Source organism: Excalfactoria chinensis, chromosome 2, assembly GCF_039878825.1.
Source record: "Excalfactoria chinensis isolate bCotChi1 chromosome 2, bCotChi1.hap2, whole genome shotgun sequence".
In the NCBI taxonomy this organism is placed as follows: domain Eukaryota; kingdom Metazoa; phylum Chordata; class Aves; order Galliformes; family Phasianidae; genus Excalfactoria; species Excalfactoria chinensis.
Window position 1 is genome coordinate 132,781,983 of NC_092826.1, and position 22,253 is coordinate 132,804,235.

Sequence of the window (22,253 nt, forward strand, 5' to 3'; positions counted from 1 at the left end):
TATGAGTATCTATGGATACTAAACTATTTATAAACACCCATATGAATAATTTAGCATTCTTTGGCCAAGCAATGATGACCCATAAGCATTTTATATCTTTCCTGAACAAGTAGAAATGTTCTTGCAAGCCAACTTGAATTAACTCAAAAAGCTTTTTAGCCAAGGTGGTGATGGTGTTATAAGTGCATGGAAGTAGGCATTTGCTTAGTAAAGAATACTCCACAAAGGTGATGTCCTCCATATAGAGCCTGAAAGACAAAAACTACCTTCAAGTAGTTGACACCAGGTCGCACAGCTCAGCATCCAGGCAGGTCTTGAATATCTCCAGAGAAGGAGACTCCACAACCCCCTGTGCAGTCTGTTCCAGTGCTCCGTCACCCTCACCATAAAGAAGTTCTTGCGCACATCCATGCAGGAAGCAAATGATTTAACTTTGTTAACAAAGCTGCTGGAGCAAATTATTAAAGGATTTGAAGCACCAAAAAGATAAGAACAAACAAACAACTTGTGTTTATCAGGAACACGGTATCAAATGCTCTAATAGAATAAGTGACTTTAACTTATCCTCCTTCAGCAGAGTTTGTATCTTAACGAGATTCTATTATTCCTATTATAATCATGCATACTAATTTCATACCACCCATTTTCTTCATCCAAATGCTGTGTGGAGCCAAATCAGTTATCTACAGAAGCTTTGAGAAGTCAGCAGTAACCTCTTTATCATCAGAACTTTCCGTTGATGCTACAGATAAATGCGTTCAAATTAATCTTAGAAGATCCTGCTTCCGTTTGCCTACTTGATTGGCACTGTATGCCTTTACTTTTGAATAGTCAGAGTTCTGTATTGACTAATTCATTAGTCTGCCCCAAGATCAGTGCTCAGCTGTCATGCCTACAATTATGTTTGTCATAGCAAATGCTACTACGGGATTCAGCTTTTTACTGACTGTACAGGGTGCCCCTCGATGAGTTCTATATCCAGCTCATTCGCACAATACGCACTGAGACATAAAGGATGGGAGAACAAGATGCAACATATGGCGAAGTGTTGGTTGGCAAAATGTCGTGCTAATTCAATCACTTTTTTTTTTCCCCCTGCTGTTTTGAGATTTGTGGAACAGGTATATTCTGTTTCTGATACTGTGAAACTAGACAGAGAAGTCGAATGGAGCACTTAAGCCCAAGACCCAAGGGCTTGGAAAAAAAAAGAGAAAATAATGACTGTGTTTGCAGTAACTAAAGGAGCCATCAAAGAATGCATCTGTTTGGGCTAAACCTCAGGACTGGAGACTTCACAAGAAAGTCTATTTATAAACAAAACAATACTTAGGAATATAGTTAATGAAAAAAAATGTCCAAAACAAACAAACCCACCCACACTTACAAGTTAGATACGGTTGGTATGCAGATGGGTCACAGTCATACTCAGTATGCCCAGCTTAAGGTAACAAGCTTTCATAGGGCATTAAGCTGTCCTTCTGTCTCCTAAGTGTGGCAGCAGGCAAGTTTTCCATTCTCTCACAATAAGTAAATTGCCATTTTCCAAGCTTGGATTACCAGATCATCGTAATTGTTAATTTTGGTACTTTTTGTGGCATTTGCTCTTCCTGAATTGTTATCCTGACAGTAACTTCATTATACAAGTGAAGAACATTTACCATTGATGGAAAAGAATAAGTTAAGAAAGAGCAGCGTGAGCCTATGGCTTGAAGTAGTTTTTCTTCACGTCATCCATTGAGCCTCAGTGTAGGAATGGAGGGAAGAAGCTGATACAGGAACAACACAGTCACAGAGATGTGGGTTTTTTGCAGTTCTGTGCAGCACTGGTTAAACAGCTTTTACTTTTGTGCCATTTCCTTTCTGACTCTCTGTTTCCCCGGATAACTGAGATGAAGTTGTCTTCATTTCTTAAGGCAATGAAGCTAGTAAAGCTTCCCTGTTTGTCCATTTGTATTGTGTTTTCATAGCCTTTCAGCCTATTGGCCTGATTTGCTCTCCTCTCTCCTTGCCTGCAAGTGTTGGTCTCAAAGCCCTACAACTTCCATGAAAAGCTGAAGAGAGGAGAACAAACCCTGATTTGGTGCTACTGCTGAGGGAAAGGTTGGTCATTTATTGCCAAAAGGGGGGAAAAAAAAATAACTGAGGTTAATCAGCAAGTGCACAGCAGCAAACTGATAAGCACACAGTTATGGATAAGCAACACTGGCGATTATATTAAAATTATTGAAGAGATGGGAGGAGGGAGGGTGGGAGAAGTGAATGTTACTGTCACAGAGAGATACAAGATTCAAACCTGTAGCAAATCAGGATTTCTTAGTTCCACAGATCAGGGTTTGTGTAATGCCCTGGAACTGCTGTGCGTTAAGGAGATGACAGAGAAGCCTGCTCTATTTGGAGATGAGAGCAGGGTCGGAGCAGGGGACTCCGTCAGGCAGACCCCACGGGGCACCGGACCGGGCGGAGGGGTCTGCGGGAGGCGGCAGTGCTGGGGCGGCAGTGCTGGGGCGGCAGTGCTGCGCCGCTGAGGGCGAGGCTCCCTCTGGCGGCGGCGCAGCCCGTGGCGCCCTCCCCGCGGCGGCGGTCGGCGCCTGGGGCCGGGCCGCCCCGAACCCGGAAGCGGGCGGCGGTTGGTGTCGGTGCGCGGCGAGCGGGGCCGGGCGCAGGATGCGAGGCGCCGCCGCCGCCCTGCCCCCTGCTCGCTCGCAGCCAGCGCCCGAGGAGGAGGAGGAGCAGCAGCGGGAGGAGCGGCCGCAGTCGTAGGAGCCGCCGCTGCGGTAGAGCATGAGCGGGGCCGCGGAGAAGCAGTGCCCCGGCGCGGGGACTCCCGCCGCAGCGGAGAAAGCGGCGGCCGGGGGGGACGCGGGGCCGGAGCCACCGCCGCCTTCGATGCTGAGCGTGGATGTGACGGGCTTGGTGTCGCAGTTCGCCAGGAGCTTCGTGCTGATCTTCCCAGTGTACGTGCTGGGCTACCTGGGGCTGAGCTTCAGCTGGGTACTCATAGCCCTGTGCGGGCTCTTCTGGATCCGGCGGCACCGCGGCGGCAAGACCTCCCGCCTGGGCCGGGCGCTCGCCTTCCTGGAGGACGAGGAGGAGGCGGTGCGGCTCAGCGTCTCCTCCGCCGATCTGCCTGCGTGGGTGAGTGAGGGAGCGCGCGGCCAACACCCTTCGGCGCTTCCGAGGCGGCTCCGAGCCCGGCGGGCAGCGCGGCCGTGGGACGGGCCGGGAGGGAGGAGGTGAGGGGATGCCGTACCTGGGGGGCACGTCCCGCGTGGGGCGACGTTGGGCAAGCCCGGGGAGCATCCATCCGCCCCGGCATCGCGGCCCCGCCGCCGTTAACCCGAGCCCGGCGCTGCCCTCCGGCCCGACTGCAGCGGAGGCGGCGGCAGGCAGGGCTTCCCCCGCAGAGCGGACTTAAAAGACCGGCGCGTTCCCCCTGCAGATTTGTGAGGTCCCCGTGATGCGCGCTGGGGAAGGAGCGTTTTCTGAGCAAGCTGAGATCAGAGGTGACAAAATCACTGTCCGAGCTGTTCTGCATCTTTAAATAACGCTTTCCTTAATGGTAACAGAAAGACGAGGTGGTGGTTCGAGTGGTTTCAGGGCTTTGCTGTGATATGCGCTGTGGCCTCGTTTGTGCTGCGCTGTGGTTGGTTGTGAAGGGCTTCCTTGGAAAGTGAAACCCTCCTGCGAGGTTTAGAGCTTTCTAATAAGTCTTTGAAGCTGTCTTTTTTTATTTTTATTTTTTAATTTAAGCTTTAGTTGAAACGGCTCCAAAGCTGAATACCCTTTCTTTGTAATTTTTACTTTGGTGTGTTAACGCTTTTTTAAACTCAGCATACAGCCAGCTACCCGGCAGTGTTCATCGTAGCCTGTTCTGCCGTAGTAACCTGCTGTGCGGAGCTTGCAGCTCTTACAGCATCAGCCGCGAGGGTTCCAGCTAACACCTCCCACGAGACGTTGCTGCTGGCTGCTCCCTGCTCCTCTCTGGCAGCCGTCTCAGCTGGGTGCAGTGACCCTGCACGAAGCAAGGCTGCAATAACTGTCCCAGCTGCTGTTTTCACGTGGTCAGACTTATACCTGATGTGGCCCATCCCAGCTCCAGTAAAGAAGTTATACAAGTTTTGGGTATCCAGAGCAGATACAGCATATAGGTGTGAAATGGGAGGCTTTTTTCCTTCTGTTTTCTTGCATCTTTTACCTGAGTTCTAGGGGAACACTGTAGTGAAGTGGGGGCTGTCTTCAAAAGGAACAAAATGGGTTTACTGCCTGGAGTTGAAATGCAAGTCTTAAATTAGAAAGCATAGAGCTAATGTAAGAGCTGTTGGCTTTTTTTATTTCCTTTTTTCCTTTTCATAATTTGTTACTTCTGATAAAGCGGCAGTTAATTCTTCTGTGGAGTTGTCTGAATACCTGAAAGGGACTTCTTGACGTTGGATTTCTGCCCACATTAGAGAGAAGGATGAGTGCTGGCTGCAAACAGCTGCGTATCATCGTATAGTGAGAGAGCATCTAATCGATAGGCAGGGCTTCCCCTGTGTGTGGCCTTCATCAATTGGCAGATGTAAATCACCTTTTCTTTTTCCCTTCTTTAATCTTATTCTCGGATTTTCAAGACCTCTTTGGTTGCTTGGTTGTTTTTGTTCTACTAACTATATGCTGTATTCCGGAAGTATCCTGCAACCAAATAAATGTAGCTTCCAGATTGCATACAATGTGGAAAACAGCAGTTTTGAGGACTGAGGGACCACTCAAATCAAACGTGACCCTTCATGCCTGCTATCATAGTCATTAAGCTGTGTGTGAGTCTTTTTGCTGCCTGTGTAACTTGTCTTGGGCAACACCTGTTCTTTTTCCTTCTGTTTTAAAGTTATCTTGGAGACTCATTAATTTCAATCATATTTCAAACAAGTGATACTAGGTATATATAAAGTCTGACATCTCTTTAGTACTGATAGGTTGCTGTCATTTGTTGATGGAGACCATTTCCAGCTCCTGTGGCAGCCACTAGAACGGAGGTTTGAGGTCACCTGCGTGCTCCCAGAAAAGCGTTGCTGAGACTTCAGGTGGGAAGCTGACCTCAGAAGCCCTGAGCACTGGTTCTGCAGCTCCCTGCTTATCCTGCAGGCTGTCATCTGAGTGTTATGCAGGCTCTGGGACAAAGCACTGCAAGTAATTGTTGTCTGACCTCACCAAGTATTTGATGGTCTTTATCTCATCCCCAAACAACTCAGTTTGTTCTGCACCCACCACGCCACAAAGTCATAGTAAAGCTGACAGAGATAAGGATTAGGTTGGTGACATCGTCCTGACTGTACCCACAGTCTGGATAGATACAGTGTGATGCCACCTCCATCACCATGGGCTGGGGAAATGCCAGGCAGAGATGGGGAGATGCAAGCAGTGCTGCTGAAATGGACACTGGGAACTGGTGCCAGCAGCACCACACCATGACTGAAACAAGATGAGATGATCTAGTTCTTGATTGAGCCTTGCCTGTGGCAGAGGAGTTAGAACTTGATCCTTGAGGTCCCTTCCAACCCAAGCCATTCAATGATGCAAAGCCTGGCTGAACATTCCAGATCTTCCAGACATGCTCAGCTGGAGTCCAGGTGCAAGACCAGGGTAGGCTGTCATCTCACTGATGTCGCAACCCCTCGGTCAGGGACCTCTTGGTCAATCACTGGGTCCTGTCACCTTCCATCACTTGGTCATTTTCCTTTGTAATGGTGATAGATTTGGGAAAATAAAAACTGTGTTTACCTTTCCACAGTAATCTGTCTCCTGTGAACTATTTACACTTCCTGAAACTCACAGTGACTTTTTTTTTGTATGTTCTGATTTGGACACATGATGAATTGGTGGCAGTTGATATGTCAGGGTTGCTTTTTCTACCAAGTGCAGATATCACAGCACATTGTTTGCTCTCTTTTTTAGCGAAGAAAGAAAATAATAGCTCAAAGTTCAGTTTCTTCTGTATGTGCCTGTGCAGGGTATGCTAGAAACATGTTGCCTGGAGAACTATAAAGTTATTTGTATTTAGTCTTGTGTTAGAATAATAGATATGTATATACTGATTTTTTTTCTTTCCCCCAAACCCTTCTATGAGCTTGTCAAATACTCCAGTTATGTGGTCAGAGCAATGAAGATTTCAGTAGTAACTGATCTATACTGATAACTCAGTATGACTGTGAAAGAAGAAGTGTTAGAGCTGTAACTGCGGAGTCATATCCTGTACAGAGTTACATCTGCAGAGTACAGAGGGTAGAGGTGGTGATGCTCTTACATTTGTTTGGCATAAAGACTTCTGAATGCTGTAGAATCAAGCTTGTGAACTGGATCTTAGGTTGATAGTTTAGGGTAGGAATCCCCAAAGTCTCTCTGCTGACATAAGTATGTGCTCAGTACACCTGGTAAGCAAATGGATTTCTGCAATGCTGTGTTTGTTTATTAATTCCTGTTGAACAAAAAGATCTTTCTCTCAACTTCTAATTATACCTTCAGTTAATGCTGTTACTGCTGTAGCTATAGAAATTATAGGTGAGCTTTTATGATGCGTTCCAAAATAGAAGAGAGGCTGTGAGACCTCGCTATACGTCCTCCTCATCCTCTCTCCAAATGTCAGATGCGTTTCCTGAGAAGCAGTTTGTAAGAAAAAATCCTTCCATGTATGGCTACTTCCAGCTAAGCTGGATCTCATCAGTTTAGCTGGTGAGTACCACAGATGGCCATATACTCTAGGCTGCCAGCCTGCATCTGGAAAGTATGAAAGGGTGTGAGTAAGAATTGAATAATAACTGGAGAGTACTTAACAAATGAAGTTCACATCCTTCCGCCTGATGCTTTGTTTTTCTTCAAAACTGCTTTCTGTTCTAAGTGCCTCATATTGTACACATCACGTAATCACACGTGATTTGTGTGGTTCTGTGTTTTTGGTTTGTTTTGGAAGAAGTTTAATTTGGTTCAGTGTTGCTTCTTGTACTTCAGAAGGTAATCTAGGTGACTTTCTGGAAGTACCACGGGGTTAAGAGATGTGAATGATGGTATTAGGAATGGAGACCAGAGAGGTGATAAATGGGGACCAGGCAGGTGATAACTTTTTTTTGTCTTTCTCCAACAAAGTTTTCAGATTTACTATGTTAAAACTGTACTGAGTTTATTTCTGTCACATACTTCATACTCTCGTGTAATAATGTGGTAATAAGCATCACTGTGTGATTCATACAAAAAGATCCTTTTCTGGAGTACTTATGGTAGAAAACCACGTGGTGAGCTGATCAATATGATGTCAAATACTGTAGAAAAAAACATTAAATTGAAAGTAATAATGTGACTTTTGAACTGGTTTCAGGTTCATCAGGCCTTCTACATACGTGTTTATCGTTGTGGGTTTTTTTTTCCCCAGTATAACAAATTGATATTATCTAACAGTTACTAGCGACTTTTGGAACAACTTCAAATGTATTCTTCAATTGTGCTGTTTGTCTCAGTAATTGAGGAAGGTGTATCTTTATTTTATCTTCATTCAAGTCTGACAGTGCTGTTTTCATGCCTGAGTAGTTTTTGAATACAGGGGTGGGGCTGACTTTAGTTGTATTAGAATAGGCAGAAGTCATAAAGGTCTTGGCAGTGAAGATCAAAGTTTTACAGAAGGGAGGAGTGGAACCAAGAGAACCATCGACCTTTTCTGCCTTTTACAAGTTTCTTCTGGCTTTACATTATTGCTGCTTGAGGTTGTTGACACATCACAGAATGTAGTTGGGTATGAATTCCATTCTTTTGTGGGTTTTTTTCTTTCACTTTGCATGAGGGCCTGCTGGTAAATAGGAAGGTCATTATACAAATGTTTTCATACTGGCTTATAGTAATGTAAGCCTGCTGTAGAACTTTTGAGTATTCAAAGCAATTCTTTAACGTCCTCTTCCTGTATTTTAATATGAAAGAACAAGTAGTGTTTTGTTTCTAGTAAAATAAGCATCTTTGACCTAAGCTGCAATATAAATCAAATTAATTATCTCCCATTTTCCCAGCCATTGCTGATAATTGCGCAGAAGTTTTCTAATTGCTTAAATTGCCGTTGGTGTAACTTCTTTTGAACTTTGCAGCAGTTTCTTGCTGACCACATGTCTGTGCTGAGATGTGGGTTTCTGGAAGCTGCTTTTAAAACCTATTTTGAAATGAAGTTTTAAACGAATGCAGTTGTTAAATATGCCCTGTAGTATCTGAATGCTAGTTTGGTAGAGCTTTATATTGCATATCAGGTCCTGAAAGCAGCAGTTAATGATTATAAACTAACTTAGTTTGTTGGATTGGTGTGGTTCATTGTATAGATAGAAAGATCTCTTATTTGTGTTGCTGTTCCAGAATTATCTTTTATATATATTCCATTGTATTTGATACTGGTTATGTGGATAGTTGTTCTGATCATTTTTAGCTACTACTCTTTCCTAAGGAAGCTGGGAATGAACCCCCCACCAGGAGCTCAGGAGCTGGCTGGGGACACCTTCTGAGTTTGATGTAAGCTTGGCAAGCCAAACTTGAAGTATACGTAGAGCTGCATTTCCATGTTTAGGGAAAATACTGCACTTATTCAAAGGAAAATCCTTATAGTTTTCTGGTGTTTGTGAACTCTTAATGAAAATAAAGGATAGCAGTGGTTGATTCTTTTCCCCGTTGGACCGGAATAAGTCCAAATTAAGCTTTGTTAGGATGTTCTATTACAGAGGTGAATTATAACATAATTTGGGTGGAAAGGGACCTTAAAATGACCTAGTTCCAGCCCCCTGCCATGGACAGGAGACTTTCCACCAGATCAGCTTGCCTTTTGGGTGTGTTCACTAGGTACCTTGGTCTGGCTATATCCATTCCATTTGTTTCAGCTTCTTAAGGTACTTTCTCCTGATCTATCTCTCATTCCTCAGCATATTCCTTTATTTCTCTTAAGCTCATAGTGCAGGTAAAATGTATCCCATCTGCTCTTCAGTTTCAATGATAAAGTTTTCAGGGGTGGAGGAAAGGTGTTTCTCAGCCTCTGTGGAGTTATTTGATCCCCATCCTCAATCAGATCTGATTTTTATTCCTACATAGTTCCTGCCAACCTTCATGTACCAATCTTTGTTGGACTTGTGAAGCCTTGTTTTCTTTGCAGCTGAAATGCTACAGCCTTTTTACGGTTTTGCTCTTTTCCATCTACGCGCTTCCTGTGATACTGTTAAAAGAAGAACAGTGGGAGTTTTCAAGCTTCTTCCCATTAACAATTCCTTATTCATGAGAATGTATATAAACAGCATCTCTAGGTTTTATATGTAAGCCAAGTCCTGCTTTTCTCTGTGCTCAAATAAGCTTATTCCAGAGAGAGTCAGGGAGTCCAGCAGTTAAATCAAAGCGAATGATTCTGCAGTTTCAAAATGAAGTAAAAGTGCACTCCTGACAAAAAGCATGTCCTGCACACAGTTGCATTTTCCCACTGCCTTCTTGTGCCAGCATTAGAATTTACTTGGCCAACTAAGCACAGATTTTTGCCAGGTTGAGCATTCAGCTGGATTGTTTCCTGGAGTTAGCTTACTGTGCTGCCACATGAGTGCTGCTGCCTACAAAAAGGAGGATGTGGAAGTCTATGGTCAGGTTTGAAGTGAAATGGAGCAATAGCATGCACAGGGAGGACTCTCTTAGAAACAAGTGGCAAATTACACTGCTGAGATGTTTTTGTGGGAAGGCAAAATATGCACTTGGAAAATTTATAATGTCAAGTTGCAGGTCCAGGTTCTTTAACATTTAAACATACTTAATTATCAAATATACCAACTATGGATACTTTGAGCCAACTTCAGAGTCAGCCCTGTTTTTAGTGGGTGGTTGGATCAGATGAGCTCCAGAGGTTCCTTCCAGCATAAATTATCCTAATTGGTTTTGTTTTAAGTTACAATCTAATTAGCTTTCAGTTTCCAGCTGCTGCTTGCAAATGATAAGAAACCTTTTCTGCATAAAATAGCAGCGTTTGTGTAGTGGTTTAACCCATCAGGTTGCTCACCATCACACAGGCGTTTGCTCTCTTCCCAGTGGGATGGAAGGGAAAGCTGAAAAAAAACAACACCACCAAAGAACTCATGGGTTGAAATAAAACTAATTACGAAAAAGAAAAGAATAATAGTTATAACTATATATATATATGTGCATATGTAGATGAATGTACATAACAAGTGATGCACAAGCAATTGTTCACCACCTACCAACTGATGCCCAGCTGGCTCCCTAGAGAGTGGAAGAGAGTGAGATGAACCCCAACCCCCTTCAAAACTCCTTCCGCATGAAATCTTATAGTATGGAATATCCTTTCACCATTTTAAGCCAGCTCTCGTAATTCTCCTTCCTCACAGCTCCTTCTCTGAGAAACTGAAATGGCCTTGGCTCTGTATGGTACTGCTTAGCAGCAGCTGTGAACATCAGTGTGTTATCGATGTTGTTTTTCACTTGGCACCAAAGCGTACCTCACACTCTGAAGTAAACAGTCTATCCTAGCTGGAATTAAGACACTTTGGTTAAGTGTTAAGCGTACCAGCAAAAGGAGTAGATGGAGGCAATCTTTAAAGAAGTACAACTTCATAAGTTGTTGAGATGGCTGCCAGTTAAATAGCTAGTATTAAAATTCTGCACAGCAAATTGCTGAAACACACCGTTTTCAATGGAACTCCAGTTATATAAATAACCTTCCAAAGCAGAGCGTTCTTGTATAATGAGTCACTGCACTGAGTTTTGCCTGCTACACCCTGATGTGACTGCAGAACTCTCCGTAGCAGTTGAACGCTGGAGATGGGGCTAACGGTGTTCAGCTGGAGCAGCCTGGAATAATGCCTCAGGAAGTTGTTACTGCAAATATGGAGCTGGTTTTGCTTGGCTGAAAATAACTGTCATGTGACAAGCAAGCATTACATTGTCATTTGGCTGTCCTTATCATATAGCACCAGCAGGGTCAGGTTTACATTGTAGTTCAGAAGCAAGCGCTTTCACTGAAGAGATTTGTACTTAGTGTAAATTGCACACCTTTTTCCATCTGTTTGCTTGAATTGAGGGAATTTAATGTTTTTGCATTCCTCTGGATGGGTACTGGCTCGTGTCATTTACCCAAATTGGAACAGTGTCATTTGCAATCCATTGTCCTTTGTATTCCTTCACTTTCTACCTTAATGGGAAGGTGGGAAGGAAACAGGTGCACTTGTATAAAATAAACTAAAAATACATTTTCACAAAGCAGTGTCTCCCTATTTAATTTTTAAGAGAACCCATAAGGTGTGTTGAAGGGTGAGGGTAGCTGTAAATCCCCAGGTTTTGATTTGAATCAGTCCTGCAGTGTTGCGATCCTGAACTCTGTTCTTAAAACCTGTGCTGTTCAGTTGGTAATACCCTACTGAAAAAAAACAGGCTGCGCGGGAAGGACAAAACCTGAAGTAGAAACAGCTGAGGCAGCTCTTGCTTAGCTTTGTATTTAAGCACTGTTGTTGCTTCTTTGTAACGTGTGGCCTGAAAAGTGGTTTCTATGCTTTCTCAGATGCCCTTCTTGGTATATTCTGTAGGCTGATAACTTAGCTTGAAAATGCAGTAGTGACTTCTGCTTGGAATTCTGTATGCAAAAACCTGATGAGAGCTCTCGTGTTATTGTGCTGCTGGGAGGAGTTTTACGAGCCGTGCCCTGAGCTGCTTCCTGCAGCCTCAGAGAACAAACTCTGCAGATTTGTTGGTGGTGAGCAAGTTTGATCTGTCTGCATGTTTCCAAGCAGGCTGTCATTACTGCAGTGAATGTGTGACACTTCAAATGAAGAAATGTCTGTTCTTATTTTGTTTCCTTTCCCTCCTCCTCCAGTCTGTTGATTCATCTTGTTAATTAGAATGCTAAATTATCTTGGATACATGCTAGGAAGTTGTCTTAGTCTAGTAGTGAGTTTTATGATGCTGACTAAATACATATTTTAAACAGCCATGTTCCTCAACCTATTACTTTCTCCTAAAATACTTGAACCAGAAAGAGAACACTTTGCCATCCACCCACTCACTGCTGGTTACATGTCAAGAAGCAGCCAGGAAATGGTAAGGTGGGGAAGGGGGAAATCGGCATTTTAGTCATTTGAATTGTATGTAGAACAAGAAGATTTAATAGTGATAAATTAGGTAATTGATTTGGTGATAAGTTAAACTGTAGTCTCGTCTGTCTTTTAAGGACAATATTTGCACTTCAGAATGCTTTTTTTTCCTCTCTTTTCAGGGTGTGTAAGATATGAACTCTGTGTTGATGTGAATGTGCTTCAGTTATCCATCTGTTTTTGATAGCCTCAATTTTCTTATTCCTGTTTCGTTCACATAAGTCTTTTATTGTGGTAATTGGTTGTTTACCAGATTTGTCTACGTATAAAACTTGTGAAAGTTGCACCTAATAACTTCTTGTGTCTAACCTGTGTAACAGAAATCTTTTGCCAGCAGTTGTTCTTTCAGTTCCTTTGTGTTTTGATAGCATTGCAGTTGTAGTCTGTGAAGTTTCTGTCCTGTGTGTTCTGCCTGAGTGCTCTGAAACTATGGTTGTGAATAACAAAAACGTTACCAGTCTGTTCATTCTGGTACTCTCACGTGCTAAAAAACTCCCCAGTGTTTGTTTTTTAGTTCATTAGATCCACTTAGAACCACAGACTTGATTTGGTTCTCATATAAGAATAAAAACCTTAATTTTACCGTAGGAGAGATGTGGAACTACAAAAATGTTATTGTAAAACAGTAGATTGGGACTCGTGTGTTGTTTTCCAGAGCTCACACGTTGTTTTTAGTGTACCTGCTTCCTGTATCCTGAATATTGTGTTTTTCTGGCGCTGCTGGAAGGGATGCCTATGATACTGGTACACTGTTACAGCACTGCTGGCAAAGCTGTCACTGGAAATGCAAGTTTATATACTTGAAACTGGCTGTTTTTGTGTTTGTCTTCACCTTCTTACTAGGTCTTACACCTCTCTATGTTAAGTCTGCAGAGAGAATCTGCACAGTGTTACTCTGGATGTTTGAGCAGAACCGGGAAGGAATTGTGATGGGCAGTTTGGAGCTTGTGGATGGGGGACCTACTGGGCAGTTTTAAAGGATGTTTGAACACTTGCTCAGGGAATGGGTGATAGGAAACCAGAAGACAGTGTTAGTTCTGGTGGAAGGCATCCGATCTTTCATCTTCACTTTAAGTGAATCTGGTATTTGCCATGTTGAATATGTAGCAGGTGTTTTCTTCAGATAAGAAGCGGTGATATTTCTGCTTTACATGCAACTCTCTTGAAGGGATGGAAGTGATCGTAGCTTTTGCTTACAGTTGCTTTAAGGCATTCAACCTAGACTGTAATAATATCAATTCACTTCTGTGTCCTCAGAGTGCCAGCCGAAAAACTGTTGGATATCTTCACTGCAGCTGAAAAACTGTTGAATATCTTCAACTTTTGACAAGATAATAGAATTAGATCCACTTGACAGAGCAAAATTATTAATTATTCTTAAAAGTAACAGATTTTAAGCTCTGCCAGATCATTTTGGAATTTCCTTTACTGTAAAGTTCTGATTTGTGCTTCCCATGTAACACAGGAGCCTCAAGATTAGAGATGTAACCCGTGAGAGATGGTAAGGTCATTTGTTTTCTTGCCTGAGGGTTGCAGTGCTTAGGGAAATGACTTTTCTTTTTGTCAGTTATCTTGTGGGCTTTGCCTGTTCTTGTTTCTTCTTTCAGCAGTCAAAGTGATGAAATCCAGCTGTGCTTTTTATCGCTGTGATTGATTGCGCTACATAGCACGCGAAAATAACGTTCCTATCTGTGGTACTCTGGTGAATGCAGTGTATAAGTAAAGCTGTTACGCCGTGATCTCCCACTGAATAAGAGAAATGGGAAGAAATAAAATTAAAACCAGGCAGATTTGCAGATTTGGGACAGCTCAGGTTAGTGGATGACACAGCACTTGAGATATCACTCAGCAGAAAGTAACTCTGTTGAGCTCCCGGGGACAAAAAGTGAGCATGGATAATGACACACTGCAATGCCTATCTCAAAGATAGTGTTAATTTTTTCCAGTATTGTTTACAAGTCTCTTGATGGAAGACTTCTCCGTAAGTAAACAAATCTTCAACTGTGTTGTGAAGACAGAAGATTTTCAGTGTAGTTGAAATGAAAATCATTTGTAGATAAATGTGAAGCTTATTGACTATTTGATGTCCTGAGAACTTTTCAAATGCGTTGACCAGAATTGGGGCTGTGTTGCATGCAGCAAATTGTAGTGGGCCATTAGAATGGTGTGTTTTGATTTGCACCTTTGAATGCCTTTTATAATGGAAAGAAATGTGCCAGAGGCCAGTTGTGTTTGGAAAAGCCTTGCACTGAATTCCTTGAAGTACTTTTTTCAGCTGGAATGATACAACTATGAATTAATTATTGTTTATGCAGATCTCTGAAAAGAACTGTAGTGTTTTACTCAGGAGGTCTGACTCCACTCGAACTGTCATTGCTGCATTCTTCTAAATTCGAGTAATATCTTCTGCAAGAGAGTTATTACATGTGATTAAGATCTGCATACAGACCAAAGTTAGGCTGCTGAAAGTATCTATTAATCATACTGGGCTGGGATTCAGGTCTGAAACAACACAATCAACAGTAAAAGCTGTTGCCAATTAGCACAAATAATGAGGTTTGCTATAGCAAATGGAAATATGGATTCATGCTGCTGAGCTTGGGCACCTTGTTCTGGGGATGTAAGGCTCTCTCTGCCATCTGTCTTTAGTCAGTGGGAAAGAGTGAGGTGCATTTTTTGCAGGAGGTCCCTTTTCCTCTTTGCAATAAGAACCCGGAGTAATGAGGTCACAACTTCACTGCTACTTCTACATGCTTAAAATTAGCAATCTGGGCACAGCTGTTGGATTTTAATTAATTCATGTAGTAAATATTCTTTTATAGAACTAATTAAAAAGAAAAGGAAGAGTGCTGTCAACAGCATCTGTTGTAAAATCTGTTGAGAGTTCAGGTGGTAACAGCGACTTTGAATGCATGTGCAGGTTTACTTAAGCACAGATATATCCTCTGTCAAGAAAACTACAGATTAAGGATGATTCTGCTTTGGAGCAGTTCAATTAAGTGCTGTAGTTATTCTGTCATTGTTGTGTGCAAGATTTCCTGATGCTGGATTGTATAGAATGAGAGGGCTGATTTTTGTCAGTTCAGGCTGTTGTCTTTAGTTGATAGAAATTTCTTTCCATTTGTAGAACTGGTACTCAGATTGTTTTTGGGCACAAGATATTTAGTTACTGTTTGAAACTACAGTTTACTTTACTTAACCTAAGTTTGGACACAAGTCTGCATTCATTGGAGACGTTCTTTGTGATTAGTAAAAGCGTCTTCAGAGGTCTCTGTCTGACCTGGGACACATGTTGCCAGATGTGTATCTCCAGAGGTAGGTCCTTTTTTCTCTCTATTAGTGATAAAGCATGTGCAGGTTGCCGAGGTTGTTGTTGAATGTGTAAAAGATACAAATTTAATATTAGAGAAGAGTAATCCAGCCTATGATCATCAATATTTGAATCTTTAGATTGGAAATCTTTGAAGCTACTGTGAAGGACAGTGGCTGCCTTTATACAAAGGTTAGTTTTGGTTCTGGGCAAACATCTTCATGTAAGCACTAGCTGAGCAGAAACAATGGCTGTGTGTACAGAGACATCTTTATGGTTCAGGTCTCCATGTGAATTGTGCTTGTTACCTGAAAGTAATTCATTATTATTCTTGAAAATCCTTGCAACATACTCAAGATGGTTTTTGTAACTTGAGATCCCACTGGAGGACTGGTTTTGTACCTGCTTATGTAAAAAAAAATCCAGGATATTCTAGCAAAAATTGAGGTCTTCCTCTAAATATCTGCAAATAAAATCAGCATAGTGAGCTTACACTAAAGCTAGAGAAATTAAAATGAAGCATCCTTCTAGAGACGTATCACTCACATTAAACAACCCAAACAGAAGGAGGTGTATTATTTAGTTTCCAGTATTGTTTTAAAAATAGCTGAGCTTAGAAAGAATCATTGGAATCATTGCATTTTTAGTGTTTTGTGATCAGTTTCTATCATGGTTCTTTTTATGATGTATCAGCTCATAACAGATACTGAAGAACGTTTTAATGCAGTCTGAATTGATACAGCTGTAGTCAGATGTTGATTTCTGAACTCCAAATTTACTGCTCATAGCAATATTTTTTTTTTCCCCGCCTTGGTTTTGTTGGTTTATAAAGACATGAAAGAAGAGTCAAGTGACTGAAGTGTAATGCTGCTGTGTGCACAAGTCCAAGGGTCAACAGAGCGGTAAATATTTAGGAACGTTTCCACTGTATTATTGCAACACGTGGTAATGTCTTGGAGAGAAGCTGCTGCGCACCCAGTGCTACCCATTCACTGGTCTTCTTCAGTCTTGCATGGGGAGCTCTGTCTTTGTTTTTGCTGAGTGTGGAGTAAATGATATTGCAGACTCAGGAGCACCTGCCCAGCACTGTTCACCTGATTTTGGAGGATCACAGACCCTGTAGTGCTCTGGACAGTGTTTTGCTGTTGGATTCATTTTGTGATTAAAATTAATCAAGATTTCAAGAAGCATTACTCAGTCTGTCACTTACATAAAACTTTTTTTGCCCTACTTACTCTGTATATAGTATATAACCGCAGTTCTTGGAAGTATTGAATTCTGTTCATTTCAATTTGTAACTATGAAGATCAGTGTTGAAGTTAAGCATTGCTGCAGGGCTGTCAGTCTATTTTTATGTACGTACCACAGGTGCTATATCTGCACGCTGTGGCCGCTTTGCCCATGCATTGCTCCCACCTGCTGGAGTGTTCTTCCTAACGTGGTTTTTATAGTGTTTTCATGTTATTGTCAGTGTATAAGTGTGCTGGAACATAAAGCTGCCAAGAGTCATGAACCTGCTGAATCCAGGAGGAAATAGGACATTTACATATGAAAACCCAACTGCTTCCAAACTTCGTACAATGTTCTGATGGTGACTGAGGCTGACAGAAAGCACGGATCTTGTGGCAGATTTGCAGCTTGCTGGATGTTACTGTGCAGTCCAGTGCTTAAGCATGCGTGTTTTCAGCAGTGGATGCTGGTTCGTTGTTTTTTGAAGTGGTATCCCTTCCGTATGCAGGTCTAATTTAAGCACACTTGCTGTACTTATTATAAAATGGCTAAGAGGTGTTAAGCTCAGTCACGGGGCAGTTATTCCAGTTGAAAGGTAGGCTATTGAAACAGATCTGCAGTTTGGATGAATAGAGGAATGATGAGCTGTAGGCAGGATTGGAAACATAGTTTTAAGATCTCCTGGATTTATAAAGAAAACACTTTTTTATTGCTAAGCCAATGGATATGCCTGCAGTAAATACTAAGGCTGATACATAAGAATGAAGCTAACAGTTAAATGAGTTGGGTGGCAGGCTGAGTATTGGTTCCACCTTGTAGTTCAAACACATGATGTAGCATACCTAAGTATAGAAACTTGGTCTAGCAGAGTGCTTCAGTCTTTCCTTAGCAACCCACGCTACCAAAAACACACCAAAGCTGTCCTTCCTGCTCTGTTCTGAGTAATGGCAGCAAACTCCATGGTTTAAAGGTGGAGTTTATAAACAGAAATAGCGTAACGATGCCTGCAGTTGCAGTGAGTTAGAATTCAATGGTCAGTGTCTCCCAGTTACGCATTTCTTTGGTTTCCTGTTCTCAGTATCATCCTGCTTGAGGGTTACAGTCAGCCTTTGGAGAAATTGCAAGTATGTTCAGGGAAGTATAACCTCATCATACTGCTTGCTTTCTTGTTCCTTAAGCCTCAGTTGTGGTTGCAGGGTAAGGCTGGGCCTTTGATCTCACCTAGTGCAAGGCTTGGTAAGTGGTGCCAAATAAGTGTGTGTTGTTTTCTGAGTCTCTTTTGTAAACAACTAATAGCAGGTAATGTCCTGTGCTGAGATGGAATCCCTTTGAGGGGGAGGAGAGGGCAGGCAAATTCCTTTCACAGAAATCAAATGTTAGAAATCTTACTGCAAACCTGATCATTTAAAACACTGAGCTTTACATAAGAACCAGCCCAGAAGTGTACAAATGTCACTTGGTTTTGTGTGTCTGTGTTTTTTCCTAAGGAAGTTTGTTTGGACTTCCCAGTAGTCAGTATCTGTTCAGGCAAGCTTCTTTTCTTGCACTGCTGGATGAAGTGCTAGTGTTGCCCGTGAGCGAGTTGTAACTGATTTGTAGAGTGGGTGGTGTCCTTAAGAAGAAGACATGAAACAAACATGGACAGTTTCAGAGAGCTCTTGTGCGTGTCAAATGAAGTGCTTGAATGGAAAAAGAAGAAAGAGATGCTTTGTGCCATATGCAGTATTTCATGCTATCGGTTAACCAGAGCTTTTCTACTTACCATTTGTCATAGCAATTTGAACTGAGACCCAAATAAAACATTGTGGTTATGGAGTGTTTGGGTTTTTTTTTTGCATTTATTTTCTTGTTATTAGACTGTTCTGCCTTCTGTCAGTTTCTCAGCATGGTTTTAGAGTTTCAGAGAGGGTTTATCACAGAGTATTTACAGGTTCAATGAAACTGCCACACATTGTATGTGTCCTTTATACCTCCTGGATTTTATGTAGTAAGCTTCTGGTTTTTTCAGCAAGAAATAATGCAGGCAGATTGTGAGATGTCGGTTATCCCTTGTATGATTTTTGATTATGTTTAGAAAGAAAAAAACATTTAATATGAAGGGTAAAATCTGGATAGATAGTACTGTATGCAATACAGTATGCATAGATTTTGCTGCACATAGAAGTTAATCAGGCAAATGAGCATAAGAACTATATAATGCCTGTGTTCTGTATGCTTGTCTGGCTTCTAAGGATGCTCTTAACCCAGCTTGAATTTGCATGCAATGTTACTGGTTTCGGGGTGAGCAAATTGCAAACTTGTATTTGAAAACATGAAAATAGCAACAGGGAGAACTTTTTTGTGACAAAATCTTTAACCTTTTAGTACTGATAGAAGTGAGTTGTGGGCAATTTGACACAAAAGCCAGCCTTTCTTTTCATAGCTGGAGACAATTCACAGAATCAGAATGGTTTGGGTTGTAGGTGACATTAAAGAGCATAGAATCATAGAACATCCTGAGTTGGAAGAGACCCTCAAAGTCAGTAGAATCACAGAATGGCTTGAATGGTTGGAAGGGATCTTTAAAGATCATCCAGTTCCAACCCCTCCTCCAAGGGCATGATTGCCTCCCACCAGATCAGACTGCCCAGGGCCCCATCCAGCCTTGCCTTGAGCAACTCCAGGGGTGGGTCATCAGGCCATGACAAAGTCAATCTCCATCTTGTTGATAAGCTTCATTTAAATTTTGAAAGGCCTTAATGAGATGTCTCTGGAGCCTTCTGTTCTCTAGGCTGACCAAGCCCAGCTTCTTTAACCTTTCTTCATGGGAAGGGTGTTCCAGCCCCAGGTACAGTTGGCCTTCTGGGCTGTGTGAGCACACATCTGGCCATGTTGAGCTTCACATCAACCACTTCTTTCAAGTCTTTCTCCTCTGAGCTTATTTCAATCCATTCTATGTCTAGATGGTGTTTTTGTTTGGGTTTGCTCCAGACAAAGTGGAGCACTTGGCCTTGTTGCTCATTGCCCCATCTCTCAAGCCTGTCCAGGTCCCTTGGGTTGGCATCCCTTCCCTCTACTGTGTTGACTGCAACAAACAGCTTGGCATTATCAACAGGCTTCCTGAGGGTGCTGTCAAAGTGTGGGCCACAACACTCTGAGTGTGGCCATCTGGCCCTTTTCTTATCCACTGAGTGGATAAGATCTGTCACATCCGTGTCTCTCAGGTTTAGGGACAAGGATGTCATATAGGACAATGACAAATGCTTTGCACAAGTCCATTCAAAGGATGACAAACTGTGCTGCTGCACTTGGTTGTATAAGCTAGTTTGAAAGCTTGTATTTAGCAATCCAGAGAGGAAATTTTTCTTCTGTTGATCATGAAGACAGCAAAACACTTTGGCATGCAGAAGGATCCTTGGGAACATGCCTGGATTCTCAAGAGAATTGGAAAGGAATTTGTCATCTATGCTTAAGAATACAAATGATATTTTTGAAATGTAACGTTAAAAATAAGGTGTCAGTGCCCTATAATACTTAGATAACCTGAAAGCTAAAATGTCAAGGTAATTAAGACTGCTAGGGAAAAGAGGGAAACGAATGAAATGACTTTTGAGAATATCAAGAGATTAAGGAAGCAACGTGTCAGAAAGTGGCATTTTTCAAGTAGCAAAGTTCAATGAGAGTCCTGGGAAGTTCGGTTCATGCCCTACCGTTCAGCAATCTGACCATTTCAAATCTGAGTCTCAGCTTTCAGTGGCAGCTGTGGGAACCTGGAGACATAATAGCTATCATGAAATGTCTGACTTTGTGAATTCTGGTTAAGTTAGATGTCTGTAACCTGGTGGGACAGCAAGACTTAGAGCGTAAGTCCAGTTCTTGATTGTTTTCATGTCATGCTGCTCAGTCCTTCATTTAGCTATTTACTTAACTCTGCTTGTCCTGCCCTTTGTTGGACACAGACACTTAAATACAATTGCTGTTGCAGTGAGCACTCACTGAAAATGAGACAGAGAGTGCTGTGCTGTCTTTAGCAGTTGGTAGCAAGTTCTGGTCTTCTGGATAGTTAAGAGATCACATCACTCTTCTGGGTAGTAAGTGGTAAACGTAAGTGCTGATCACCTCCCTTCAAGAAGTGTTCAATTTCACTTCTGTTCCAACTGGCAGTTTAGAAGGTAAATCTTTTGTTTCAGTTGAAGAATGGAGATATTTTTGTTGGGAATCTTTCACTTCCCATTAACTTGAGGATTGCTTTCAGTCCTTATTCATGGTGACTTCTGAATAAAGGATATGAAATCAACCAGTATAATCACAGGGCTGCCTTTTGTGGGCAGACCAGCCAGATGCCTTGTTAGGTCTGTGAACATTAGGATTGTTTTCATCCATGCATTCCTGCTATATCCGCTGATTTCATTAGTGCTTGGTCAAGTTCTGGGCTGACCAGCGTTCCTCAAGGTGGGGTTGCAAAGGCTGTATCAGGCTAGAAGAAGGGTTTCCCAGCTCCACTGCTTGCAGACTACTGTTCTGTCCTTCTTCCAGAGCAGCTGCTTATAATGCTTATCCCAGAGGATTTTATGGCAAGCTGCTGCTAAAATAGGTTTCTGGATAACTTCATTCTGCAGTGTATTTGCACTGCCTCTCTTTGCACTCACATGCAAAAATAGCAGCACTTAAGCAAATTTTATGTAGGTTTTGTACTGATGAGTCAAATTGCTGGAAAGTACTGCAGTTCTCAACAAGCCTCACTGCCTGTGTGAGTGAAGCATATTTAGTAGATGCTGAAGTGAAAGGTACGCATGGAGAAAGCTGAACTTGTGCTTTGTGCTGCCTCAGCATCCTTCAGTTCTGAGTGGTCCTGCATTGCTCTGTCAGTCACATCAGAGCAGTATTTCAGGGAGGATTTTCCTTTGCAAATACACTGTTATTTTGTGTTGCCAAAGACAGCGTTTGCTGTAGCAGCCAGGTGGAATATCCAAATGAGAGCACACTGGTGGTGCTGCAGTGGGGATGGACTGAGTGAGGGATCCATGACTGCCACGACTTTAAGGCCCTTCTGGCTCACTTTCCCAATTACAATCCGATATGCTTATTTGGTATATCTTCTTTTAAAACATTGAAGCAAAATGGCATTCTTACATTACTTTAAAGAGAAATGCAGATACTTCTATGATCGTTGACAAGAGATACTTGCAGCATCTAGAAAATCATTCAATATTTTCAGCTCAATTTCATGTTTTAATGCCAGCAGAAAGGCAGAAAGGTTGAGTGTGTGATCTCTCTCTGTAGTTTGGTTTAGTTTAAATCCAGCAGTGTGTGTAGGTGGGTTGACTGTCACAACAGTGCTGCAACCATCTGCAGCACTTTCTGAAGACCTGCATTGTGCTGCCTTTGCCTGGTTTTACTAAAGAATGCCCTGTGCACTGCTGCTGTCTTTTTCCTTGTCTTCCAGATATAATAATACTATAAATGTTTTAGGAAGTTCCCACTCTGAACTACCATGGTATTTATCCTGGGTGTGTGTGAGCTGCTGTTCGTTTCAGTTTTGAACCACTCGGTATGACAGGAGGAAGAACAGAATAACAGAAGTTACAGAGGGCTACAATCAAATT

General features: G+C 42.3%; 1 protein-coding gene across 3 annotated transcripts in view; it reads left to right on the forward strand.

Moving 5' to 3' along the window:
• Positions 1-2,601: 2,601 nt before the first annotated feature.
• ESYT2 (extended synaptotagmin 2) overlaps positions 2,602-22,253 on the forward strand; it is a 66,207-nt gene continuing 46,555 nt past the window's right edge. For all 3 annotated transcript variants that reach the window (XM_072328320.1, XM_072328321.1, XM_072328322.1), the window contains exon 1: positions 2,602-3,135. In XM_072328320.1, coding sequence (XP_072184421.1) covers positions 2,782-3,135 — 354 coding nt within the window. In that variant the 5' untranslated portion in view covers positions 2,602-2,781. The remainder of the gene's footprint in view (positions 3,136-22,253) is intronic.